Source organism: Thunnus albacares, chromosome 19 (assembly GCF_914725855.1).
Source record: "Thunnus albacares chromosome 19, fThuAlb1.1, whole genome shotgun sequence".
Classification (NCBI taxonomy): domain Eukaryota; kingdom Metazoa; phylum Chordata; class Actinopteri; order Scombriformes; family Scombridae; genus Thunnus; species Thunnus albacares.
In genome coordinates, this window is record NC_058124.1 from 27,408,381 (window position 1) to 27,419,050 (window position 10,670).

Genomic DNA, 10,670 nt, shown 5'->3' on the forward strand with positions numbered 1-10,670 from the left:
CTATCAGATAGAAATGTAGCTACAAAAAATGTAGCGACCACCAGTGCAGAAGTGATTTAACCTGCGGTTCCTCTAACGCTAACTGTAGAGGTCAGTAGTAACACTGCCAACCTCTATGAAATACAGCTAATTTCTTTCTTTCTTTAGTGCAAAGTCAACAGGTTGTGATATGTAGCACAACAAGCTAATAAAGAAGATGTCACCCAGTGCAGCGGTGTGGCTCGCTGATGTGTTTTTAACCGTTTTTGGACAACGACAGAGGTCTACGGCAGAGGAATAAGAGGAGGAATAAGATATATCAGGCTTTGATACACACACAATAAACACAGCTCATTGTTGGTTTGGATCTGCACATGAGATTTGTTGACAATAAGGAAAAATATAGAAAAGCACCAGGCAAATCCTTTAAGAAAAAGTCTCTTTCAAACATGAAGTGATGAGTTTTAAGTCGTCTCTTTAAGCCTTTACGTGGCAAATTCATAGAAGTAAAACTTGCTAACGAAAGTTGAGCTTTTTCTGAGCTACCATTCACTTAAATATAAATTTACATAGTGAAATCAAGTGGCCAATTACAGGAACTGCATCTTAACCTCCAGAGTTTCTGTATGGTGCTATCCAGAAGTGTCATAATGACCCTTGCTGGAGCTGCAGGCCGCATGGTGTCTTTTCTCATCAGACACATCCAATTATTTCAAAAACATATAGACATGTCATCACTGGACCACTATGTGCTCGAGAACCAATTATCCAAAAGGCCACATTGTGTTTGTTTTCTACTGACAGACTCTCTTCTCTTCCCAGAGTCAATTACTGGGAGTTTCTCATCAGCTCTAAAGACCGACGCCGACGCTTTTCAAAACTTTACAAGCTCATAATTCAGAAGGTGTGGCTGCTGTTGAGCACAAGTTTTAGTCTTTGAGTTAAATCGTCAGCCTTTCCATCAGTTCAATAACAACTTCAAAACAGAATGTTTCCCATGTAACGAGGTTATCTCCTGTTTCATTCTTGTGTTTTTGGTCCCTCATAGAAAAACCTCAGACACATATCAGTAACTGTTACAGTTATAAAACCCTGGACATGGCAGCTGTTTACTGTGCTGTTTATACATCCATATTTCTTTCATTCTTCAATGGTCGGTCTCCTCCATCACCTCCATCACCACGGTTCTGGGTCCTGTTAGGATTAGGTGGCTGACAGTCCGGTAGTCCAGATTGAGAACATTTAGACCGTTGACGGAAACCACAAACTGACAAACCTGCAGATTAAGAGGAGATGGAAGCAATAAGAAAAGTTAATTAGTTAGGAGTCATAAACAAATTCACTGGTAGATCTTTATGATGATACTGACGGCAGTTTCCTGGTGTGCTTAGTTTAATTACTAAAATTATTTTTTAAGATTATGCAATGCCCCTGAAGATGTAAACTAAACTGTAGTTTAGCATATAATGTTTGTACTGAATCTCACAGTTTTAAATAAGTTAGAAGAAAAGGGGTCTGCCCAGAAGACATCCATAGACTTAAAGAAGCATATTTTACAGTGTGGTAACATATTAAACTGGGATTTTTTTTCTTCTAAATGCTGTCAGAAAGAAATGTAGCTTCAAAAAAATGTAGTGACCACTAGTGCAGAAGTGATTTAACCTGCAGTTCCTCTAACGCTAACTGTACAAGTCAGTAGTAACACTGCCAACCTCTATGAAATACAGCTAATTTCTTTCTCCTTCTAAATAATAAAGGGAATAATTTTCTTCAACCACTACATTTCCCAAGATGCCTACTGTACCTTCATCCCTGCAGCAGCAGCTGGGCCGCAGGGCTCCACAGCCTGGATGTGACACGGCCTGTTTCCTCTCACCACAAACCCCCAACCCACTGCATCGCCCACAATCTGAAACACAGGGAGGTCTGTCAGACATTTATGTGCAGCAAACATGGCTACACTGAAATATGAGCCCATTTAAAGTGATTAAACTATATTTTGCAACAGAAAAGGTTTGAACAGATGAATGTGTTGCAGGATGTTAGATAAGAGATGTGTATGCTGAGTTTCAGATGCTGTTTTCTTTCCTCTCGTGTAATTTGAACTTAATGAAACATGTTTATGGTTAGAAGAAGGTTAAATTGTGGACGTACTGTGAATGTTTTCTTCATGTAAGGTCCTCCTGGTGTTTGCAGCTCCTCCGTGCTCACTGGTCTCTTCAGGACTGAACATGAAACAAAAGTATAAATGTCAAAATGGATATTGAGTAAATTGGTTGGTTGGTTTTCCAACAATGTAAGCAAAAAATAAAACAAAACAGAATTATGATAACACGCACACATATATGATACACTCAAAAATACACAAAATACACACAATATGGTTAAACCTGTATGTCTTACATGTTGTTGATAATTATTTTGATCTCAAAATTAGATTTTGGCTTCTACTTTTACATAAAAAACAAGAAAAATGGAACATCTCAATCTCAGTATGGAACAAATTCTTAATAAATTCTGAAATTTAATGAAAGTACCACAAACAAGTCACAGTAACAGTCTTTATAATTGCAACACCTCTTTGATACAGATGTAATTCATAATTAGACTCTGTGATTGACATCTCATTGACACTATCTGAACACACCACTTGCTGGGCTTTGTATCTGACTTTCACACAAACAAACAAACAAACAAACAAACAAGGACCTAAACAGTGTCTCCTGAACTGTCCACGATCCAAAGAAATGTGAGTTTTTAGATTTTTCTGCTTTAAAAAGCATCTGAAGCACCTTTAAGACCTACAAAACTCGGAAACCTCAAACCGTCTAAGTGTCTTTTTCAACTAGTCAATCAAAATGTGAACAAAAAGATCATAACAGTCGTAACACATTCACGTCATATTGGAGTAATCGTAATTATGAGTAATTTCGACTTGTAAAGAGCATTCTGGGAAATTCTTTTCTAAAGGCGTCGATGTATCTGACTTTGTGCTCCGTAATATGCAAGTTCTTGAAAATCAAGCACATATGGACACCTTACATCAGCCGCCTGTCGTTCATAGTGGTTAAACCCAGAATGAATGGATATAGTGTTATGTTGTCAGTGCACATACAACCATCTAGAGTTGATGACGTGAACGTGGCATTAGCTCCTCCAGTCTGTACAGTTGGGTTTTCTCTACCTGATTTGGGGTTGGAGAGAACTGGGGAGGAGGAAGAGGAGTTACTAGGGAGGCCAACTGCTCTCCTGCTGTATCTGCTTCCATCACTGCTGCTCCTCAGCCGGGCTCCACATCCTCCTCCTGCCTTCATCTCCTTAGATGGAGCGACTGATGGAGAGAGAGAGAGAGAGAGAGAGAGAGAGAGAGAGAGATGAAATCATGACAGACTTTCCGAAGCGATCAGGTGTCGAGAAACTGACCCAGTTTTGTGTTTAACTTCCTCAATTTTAATTTCCAATTCTGTTTCTGTTCAAACATGCCTTGATAACAACTGACGCTTCCTAAAATAGCAAAGATAAGAAAGTCAAATAGAGGTCACACTCATGCATGCGAGGGGGCTTTTTACTCTTTTAGCTTTAACATCATATCGAGTGAGCAAACAAGGGGCCCAAATGTCCCCAACTGTGTATTCTGCACATTTCCACGTCTATATTTATATTCTGGGGCTCTACTTCGTATGATTTACAGTTAAAACTCCTTATTTATCTTATATTGGCCCTTTATGCAGCCCCTCAGTTCAGCCTCTGTCTGAAACAGGCCGTTTTAGCTCTCTGCTCTGATTGGTCAGCTTCAGGAAGCTTCCTCCAACTCCAGAAGGCTACGTTAACAAACTATAGTAGCAGGATTTCACTTCTTTTTCTCCTTCTTTACTCAAAATGGAAACTTTTGGAGTCTTGAATCTGATCTGTAACGTAAACGACCCCTGGAACAACCTAATCAATAAAGACAACAGATGGCCGTTTATGGGTTTGATGGACCGTTAAAGGTGCAGTGTGGAGAATTTAGTGGCATCTAGCGGAACAGACTTGGCAGAAATGGAATATAATAATCATTAGTATGTTTTAATTAGTATATAAACACCTGAAAATAAGAATCATGTTTGTGTTGCCTTAAAATGAGCCTTTATATCTACAGAGGTCCTCTTCCACGCCATGTTGCACCGCCATGTTTCTACAGTAGCCCAGAAGGGACAAACCAAACACTGGCTCTAGAGAGGGACTTTTATGTTTTTTGTATGTTTTAGCAGCCACCGTAGGTTCTCCTGCATGCTTGGAAGGGTCGGTTGCAATCTGCAAACTCACCACTAGATGCCACTAAATCCTACACACTGGTCCTTAAAGAGCAGGTAAACCCTGAGTCTTGTCTTGCAGGGAGCTTTTATTTTACATACATTCACCTCAAGTTTTGGGACTTTGATCATGTTTAACATCTGACATCATAACAGTATAAAAATGACATGATATGTCCCCTTTAAGAAGTGCTCTGATTTGACCTTTAGTTAAAAATTAAACCCTTTCACTTATTGTGTTTTGTTTGTTTGTGCATCAGTTTTGACTCTGATATTGTGAAAGTGTGTGGAATTAGTTGCTTTTGTCTGTTCTTATGTTTATGTTGTGTTTGTGTTTCTTATATTTATGTTGTGTTTGTTGTGTTGTCTTTTTGGTTGTTATAAAATAGTTTGTGTGTGGATGTGTCCCTTTTTTCATCCTGGCTCCTGACCTTGTATGTGCCACAATATTACACCCACACACACACACACCCTCTGTGCCATAATCTCCACTGACCTGGTTTCATCTCTTCAGTGGGAGTTGAGGAATAAATGATGATAAGGTGGTTAAATCTATCTACAGTGGTCCTGTTAAATATTTAAACTAGTCAACACAGACTTGTAGGATGAGATGAGACTTTGGGCCCATTCACCTCTTTAACCAGCCTCTTCTCAAGTCTGCCAGGTGTTTCATTCAGTTATTTATCTGACAGAGTTCATTAACCAACAGTAAGAGGACGTGTCAATTACACATTTTCATCTGTTGTCCCTGGCCAGATGTCAAAAACACTGCATGTTGCTTTGTTTACAGGCTTTTATTCAGTGGACATAGTGCTCATTGTTGACATTGAGCAACGTTTAATTGGGTCATTCTATAATTGGATGACCCAGTGACTGAACACATGCAGATAATAAAATGATAATAAAACAATATAACATGTCATGGCCTTTGCCTCATAATCACAGCAAGGCTTCCTGTTCAGGGTAATAATTTATCCAGTGCTTCCCCTTGTCGCCGTGGTTATGGTTCCCGGATACATAATATTACCAAAGTGATTTGTAAACAGTATGTGTGGTATGTAGTAGTTTAATAGAAATGTTATCCCCAAACTGACAGATTTAAACACACGAGAGTCAGATGAATTAAATTAAAGTTTCATTTATTCATCTCTCATTGTTTCTCACAGCTGCTGATGATTAAAGCAATTTTAATGAATACTATTTGTCTTATGTTTCCAAAAAGTTGCACTTTTCTGAAACCTACAAACGAGCTTGTGTTATTTGAAATAAAAGAGCAACAGAAATGTAAAAATGAATCTGAATAATAGGCCTTATTATTCAGATTCATTATTATTAATCTACTGTGGTCTGTATGTGCAGTAATCTCCTGGTCTGATCCATCATTTAACCCCAAATACATCAGTTTGTGTTTGGCAGCATGTAAAGACCAGAAAACTGCTGGAATACAATGAAAGCAACAGTCTGCACTCATTAGTTTAAACCATCCGCTGCTGCAAAATGCAAAATGACAGCATCATAAAACACAGATCACATGATTGCATAACATAGCGAGAGATAAAACAATAAAATTATAGAAATCATTCACTTTGAATATAACTTTAAAAAGTGATTTTAAAGGCAAGTTTACTTGTGTGGCACCTTTCAACAACGAGACATTTCAAAGTGCTTTAAATGAAACATAAAAGCATTTAAACAAAATTTAAATGAAACACAAGATATAATAATACACATTTAAATAGAATTAAATAAAAACAGACATAAAATCTGACATTACACTGCAGCTACAGTGTTTACAACAAAACCCTTAAAGTCTCTCAACCTGTGATGCTGTTAAAGCCGCTTTACTTGATTACTTTTAATAAAAATTAACTGAGCGAGTCTTTTCTTTATTAACTCATCACCCAGTTTAGAACCGCGTTGCAGCAGTGGTTTGCATGAAATGAGACACTGTTTTAATGAAACAAAGCAAAATAAACTAATAAGCAACTAATAAACTGGAAAATGAATTTATCACAAAAAAAAAACAGAGATTTACTAGATTAACCTCCAGGACTGAAAAATCCTGTAATGAGTGAGGAGCAAAGATGATCTGATGGCTAAATTCAAACATTAAATAAGTGTTTAAATCCCTTAAAATGTTCAGATGCAGACGCTGATGCTCTGATTTGTTTCTGATTTGTTGATTTGCAGCGTTCAGTGAATAAACTGAAACAGTTCTTACCGGCTGTTCGAGGTCCCATCTTTCCTCAGTGGTTTATCCAGACACTCAGAGGTTGAATCCAGACAACAAACAGCTTTAACTTCTCGTATAAACCGACAGTCAGTCAGTCTGTAGCTGCTCTCTGCTGTTATTAAACCAGTCTGTTCTCAGGACAGATGACAGAAACATACATGTTCTTAATCAGCTGGTCAGTTAAACCTGTGTGTGTGTTTACAGATCCGAAAGCGAGGGTAGTCATCCGGTAAAGAAAAAAAGTGTGTGTGTGTGTGTGTGTGTGTGTGTGAGCTAAATATTAAACCCTTAAACAAACAAACTGACCCTCATCAGCAGGGAGGAGGAGACACGTTTCAAATAGAACTTTTCTTGCCTCTGAAAGAGCAAAGTAATATTAACAATACACTACAATTTACACATCATTTAAAAAAATACATAATAACAGTGTGTGCATCAACTGAGAAAACATTTTTTGAACATCACTGCTAATGATTTATCTGTTTTATCTCATCGAATGAATCATTTGTGTGAAACTTTTGCAGTTTTGCAGAACTGAGCAAAGATTTCAAGAGATTAAAAAAGTTCTTGAGAGCTTCACAGAATCATCATATTGTAAGATAAGAAATAAAACATTAAACCAGGAACAATATAATATATATATAAAAAACAACTTTTCATTAAAAAAAACCTGTAAAGTTTTAGATGAAGGCCTGTCAGTCCTCCAGGCTGCTGGTTTGTCCTCAAACACTGTCTGATAAAGTGATTTGAACCACTTGAACTGTTGCTACGCTGTGTGATTGTGTTTAATTTCTATTTTTAATAACTGAACTAGGACTGACTGTTCCTGGAGGCTGAATAACATGAATAATATCTACGTTTAACCTTTTGTTCCATCAGCCGCCAGAGGCTGTACAGCTACTGATAGGACCGCTGGATTTCTCCCAATAAAATCTTGACATTGCACAACTTTAAAAAATGCTTTTCTTTTTTTTTTTTTCTTTTAAAAAAAGGAGTTATATAAAAGTTTCAAAAGCAGGTAGACGTGTGAGGACTGAAGGAAAGTCGTTGCCTAAGAATGCACCTGAGCCTCGGGCCCGGTTGCCATGCAGACTGTAGGAGGCTGCAGCTGGAGAGGAAAGGGAAACACGGAGATCGTTTCTGCTCTGATGGACGAAGGTGAAAGCAGATTTCCATTAGCTGACATGCAGCAGCTCAGGAACTGGTTTGTTGAGACTTTACTGTGAGACAAGTTCTGAGGGGCGAGTCTGGTCTCAATATTATTATTTAAAACAGGACATTGTATCATGTATCGTAGATCTGTCTCATAACCTTCAATGAGAAAAATGGTTGAGTCAGAATCAATTAAGCCACAAATATTTGCAGTAGATGCCACAAAACCTGCCTGTTGACAAATATGTTGTCAGAATATAACGTTTAATATAACTAGTGAAGCATAAAAGGCATTTAAACAAAATTTAAATGAAACACAAAATATAATAATACACATTTAAATAGAATTAAATAAGAATAAGACATAAAATCTGACATTACACTGCAGCTACAGTGTTTACAACAAAACCCTTAAAGTCTCTCAACCAGTGATGCTGTTAAAGCTGCTTTACTTGATTACTTTTAATAAAAATTAACTGAGCGAGTCTTTTCTTTATTAACTCATCACCCAGTTTAGAACCGCGCTGCAGCAGTGGTTTGCATGAGATGAGACACTGTTTTAATGAAACAAAGCAAAATAAACTAATAAGCAACTAATAAACTGGAAAATGAATTTATCACAAAAAAAACAGAGATTTACTAGATTAACCTCCAGGACTGAAAAACCCTGTAATAAGTGAGGAGCAAAGATGATCTGATGGCTAAATTCAAACATTAAATAAGTGTTTAAATTAAATGTTCAGATGCAGAACAGAATTATTGAAATTTAGCAACATGTTAAAAAGTGTTTTCCTCACTACTGGCTGTTGGTTGTATTAGCACTTTTCTGTAAAATAACCAAAATATGAGATGCAAATTCAAACTTCAAGTGATCCAACCTCCTTTTAAACAGTATTTTTATTATGTCTGGTGTAATATATATTAAAGTAATGATCTTTTTAAATAAATCTGATTATATTCAAATAGAAGTCTTGGGAGATAAATGTGTTTTAGGACTGTTCTTGTATCAGCAGAGTCATCGTGTCAACGTGGCCGAGAACGACAACAATGACGAAATATACGTCTGTTGTCACCGTCAACAACAACAACAACGTGTTTGCAGACAGAGTAAACATGTTTCTGATAAATCCACATTCTCTTCTGTCTGCAGGAGAAGAAAACAAAAAAAAAACTATCAGGGACATTCCTTCCTCTTTAGATCAGAGCTGATCATCAATCAATCAAGTGTTGCTGCTTCAGTTCCTCATCAGGAGTCAAACAGACAACATGGCTGCTAGAAGTGAAGATAACGAGGACAGACGACAAGACAACAACACAAATAACACAGGAAGCGTTTATAATAATAAGGTTCATTTATGGAAATACTTTATATAAACGACATTGAAGTTCCTGATATGAATGTTTATTTTTGGTTCTTTTGGCCAAACTGATCTCAGTGTTTGATATTATCTTGATAGATAACATTAATCATCCTGGCTTCTTTGTATATTTTAATATTCGCTTTATCCTATATTGTAACAACCAAATAATTTATGACTAATGCATTCAAACTTTAAAGTCAAACAGATAGTTTCAAATCCAAAATGATTTGGATTTGGTTCCTCCGACTCCAGCGGGGGTTTAGCTAATCTCTTAGGGCCCTTTACCTTCATGCTCATGCCAGAGATCTCGCTGTTATTTTTGATTTGGCTCTAAAATCTGATAAACAAATTAATTCTGTTGTCAAAGGTTGTTATTTCCACCTATGAAACATTGCCAAATTGAAACCACTCCTCTCATTCAATGTGTTGCCTCCTATTCAGCTGTAAGATGAAACTTCTTCTACACTTAGTCTAAAGAGAGAAAATGGTTCATATTTTCTGTTCAATATTATTGACTGTTTATCAGCATTTTCTTTAAATGCAAATATCCAGAAACATACGACTGAATCTGACACAGACGGTTTTTTCTATCATAAAACTTTGCACACTGAATTCAACTGTACAGGAATTCAAACAATCACACATGTATGTCTGTCTCTGATCGACCTTTGTCTTCTGTTGGACTGTTATCATTCTAAGAAATAATTTTCAATGTCAAAGTGCAAATTTGTCTGTATGGATCAATAATTTCCCTTCAATTGTTCCAACTCCTCCAGTGATCTTGATTATTGGAATCCCTTGAAGTTCTAGTTGTGCCCCAAAAGGTCGATAAAACAACTGTGTCATAATGTATTTAATGTATATTATCTATTTTTAGTGACTTATTTACATTCTGCCTGTTGTCTTAATTGTGTGCAGTAGATATGGAAACAGTTTGCATTCACAGGAACCAGTTTACAGAACCAGAACTCACAACAGTTACAACTAAAAATGTTTGATGGGATTTATCAGCACCGGACTGAATCCAACAGGTGATCGTAGTTCAATCCTCGTCTCTTTGTGCGTCTTTGACATGAGAAAGTTTGGGAACTCCTGGTTTATCTGACCTGCAGACCGACCTGTCAACAAAAACAAACACAGCAGCGTCTTCACCTCTGACACGGTGACCCCAGAGCTCTCAACACACCAGCATATCTGCGTAAGTTCATTTATTTGTTTACTCGTCTCAAGGAAACAGATCAATTCAATTAAGAGAACTGAACTGTACGACTGAGACCTTCCAAGAAAAAACAGCAAACGCTCAGAAACAAAATTAGCAACCTGTTCTATAATGTGTATAAACGAAAGCTGTGAAATCCTCCAAATGACTCCAGAACGACACTTAGAGGAGTTTTCTGATTATTTCCCCCATTCTTGATGCATCATCAACCTTAAAAACTCAACAGCTTGATGGTCTAATGCTGCGGTGCCTCATTGATCTGATGGACCAATAAGCTCGCAGGCTGCAACACAGACGACATCACAGTCAAGATACGATGTTATGCTGAGTGTTTAACATGCTGTTCATGTTTTAATGAGTCAGTCTGTGCTTTTACTTTATGTATATGTTGCACCTGCAGTAAAATGACTCACACATGCAGGGATCAAACATAT

The 10,670-nt window shown here is 37.2% G+C and overlaps 1 protein-coding gene across 1 annotated transcript; it reads right to left on the reverse strand.

Annotated features, from left to right (window-relative positions):
• Positions 1-699: 699 nt before the first annotated feature.
• Positions 700-6,741, reverse strand: LOC122970558 (DEP domain-containing mTOR-interacting protein-like). The gene is made up of 5 exons (XM_044336741.1): positions 6,493-6,741; positions 3,164-3,310; positions 2,134-2,204; positions 1,784-1,888; positions 700-1,255 (listed from the first exon to the last, which is right to left on the reverse strand). The coding sequence occupies exons 1-5, from the start codon at positions 6,509-6,511 to the stop codon at positions 1,127-1,129; spliced, it is 471 nt and encodes a 156-aa protein (XP_044192676.1). The 5' UTR covers positions 6,512-6,741; the 3' UTR covers positions 700-1,126.
• Positions 6,742-10,670: the final 3,929 nt, after the last annotated feature.

Coding starts and splice junctions, on each gene's coding strand:
- LOC122970558 (XM_044336741.1), bottom strand. Junction 2,205..3,163: donor TCTCTCCAACCCCAAATCAG/GTAGAGAAAACC, acceptor TTTCATGTTCAG/TCCTGAAGAGACCAGTGAGC. Junction 1,256..1,783: donor CTGCTGCTGCAGGGATGAAG/GTACAGTAGGCA, acceptor CTTAATCTGCAG/GTTTGTCAGTTTGTGGTTTC.